This window comes from Chrysochloris asiatica, unplaced genomic scaffold, assembly GCF_000296735.1.
Source record: "Chrysochloris asiatica unplaced genomic scaffold, ChrAsi1.0 scaffold00105, whole genome shotgun sequence".
NCBI lineage: Eukaryota > Metazoa > Chordata > Mammalia > Afrosoricida > Chrysochloridae > Chrysochloris > Chrysochloris asiatica.
The window spans coordinates 3,036,870-3,038,560 of NW_006408623.1; the positions used below are offsets into that span (position 1 = coordinate 3,036,870).

Here is a 1,691-nt window from a genome sequence, read left to right on the forward strand (position 1 = left end):
GCCAAGAGACAAGAGATAAGGAGATCCGAACCTGAAACCCTAATGAAGTAGCTAGTCACAGACAGACGACCCAGGAAGATAACGCCCAAAGCTGACAACTGCAGAAGGCACCCCATTTCCAAGAAGCCCACATCCCTTTACTAAAAAACCATGAATATTCAACATAGCACTCCTCCTAATTAATATGTATTAGCCCATCCTTGGAGGAAGAGACCCCATGCCTCTTTAGAAGCCAGTGCACCCCAACCCTGAAAGGTCTCTCCTCTCGCACAGACAGACCTGCTTCTCTCTGCCAAGTGGACTTTCACTTCGACCTGATCTAATCTCTGCTCCCTAATTCTGCCAGGGCTTCCCCACTCGCAGAGACAGACCCGCTGCTCTTTCCTTTCGCTTTGCATTCCAAAGCTTCTACGTGAAGGCTTATGGTTTGTGTGTGAGTGAGAAGCGACCACTTGGTGGGACTAATTCTTTAGACCCCCTGAGAGCGAGAGGGATCAGGGAAGAACGTGCCACTATGTGTCAGAGCCAACTCGACAACACCTCTGACAACAACAACATATACAGTAGTGAAGGTCCGTGGGGGCACAAGCAGTTTGTGCTGAGTTACTAACCTAAAGGTTAGTGGTTCAAATCCACCCGTGGTCCCACAGAAGATAGGTCTGATGACCCACTTTTGTAAGATTACAACCAAGAAAACCTTTGAAGTAGTTCTACTCTGTAACACGGGATTGTCGTGAATCAGATACAACTCAACAGCAACTATCAACAACAACATGCAGCAGTTAGCAAGTGTTGAGGGAGCACTGTACATTGTTGTTGTTGTTAAGTGCCACTGAGTAGGTTCCAACTCATAGCAAGCCTGTATAGGGTTTCTGAGGAGCAGTTGGTAAGTTTGAACTGCCACCCTTGCAGTTCAAACCGACTTTGCAGTCCAATGCATTAACCCACAGCGCCACGCCAGCACCCCTACTATATATCATTTGCATTATATTAAGTATTTTTGTATGAATTACCTCATTAATCCCCATAACAACCCTCTAACATTGCTATTAGTAACAGAAACAGGACTGGAACTCAATTCTGCATCCTTGACCACACCCATGCCACATGAGAAAGGCAGCAGAGGGCGCCATCTTTCTTACCCATATTCCGTCCTTGTCTAAAGGTGGGTTGAAGCATCTTCCTTTGGGCATTCTCTCCAGGAAGCTGAGTGCTGCTGAGGTTGGCTCTCTTACCTCTCCATTGCCTCCCAAGTTCTCCACATCTGGGATGCCACACCTGCTACCTGTTCCTAATCTTGAATTCTCAACTTTGACCCAAAGGGAAGCTGGGAGCGTCCACTGTTGTCATAGAATCAGAGCTAAGCATCACAATGGGTGGAGGAATCCGTTGTCTAGGTAATCCCAGGAGTCCTATTACTGTGCCCCAGAGAGGAGACAGAGCCACCAGGTCCCAGGTGAGGAAGTGCCTGAACAGATCAGACAGGTGAGAACAAGAACATCTCGGGGTGATGGCCCACTTTTTGCTCTAAATCCCTGAACCAATAGCATTTGAGTTGGATGCTCCCATGGTAGCCATCTGTCCTAACCTCCTAGAAGTAAATTGAATCTCGGACACTGCCTATGTCGGGGGATTGTGATGCTCAGGACCCAACCCTCCAATGTACAACTTCCACAGCTGCCTGTACCCCA

The 1,691-nt window shown here is 47.8% G+C and overlaps 1 protein-coding gene across 1 annotated transcript in view; it reads right to left on the minus strand.

Moving 5' to 3' along the window:
- TEX36 (testis expressed 36) overlaps positions 1-1,193 on the minus strand; it is a 17,338-nt gene extending 16,145 nt beyond the window's left edge. The window contains exon 1 of the mRNA XM_006867470.1: positions 1,143-1,193. Within this exon, the coding sequence (XP_006867532.1) occupies positions 1,143-1,193 (51 nt within the window). The remainder of the gene's footprint in view (positions 1-1,142) is intronic.
- Positions 1,194-1,691: the final 498 nt, after the last annotated feature.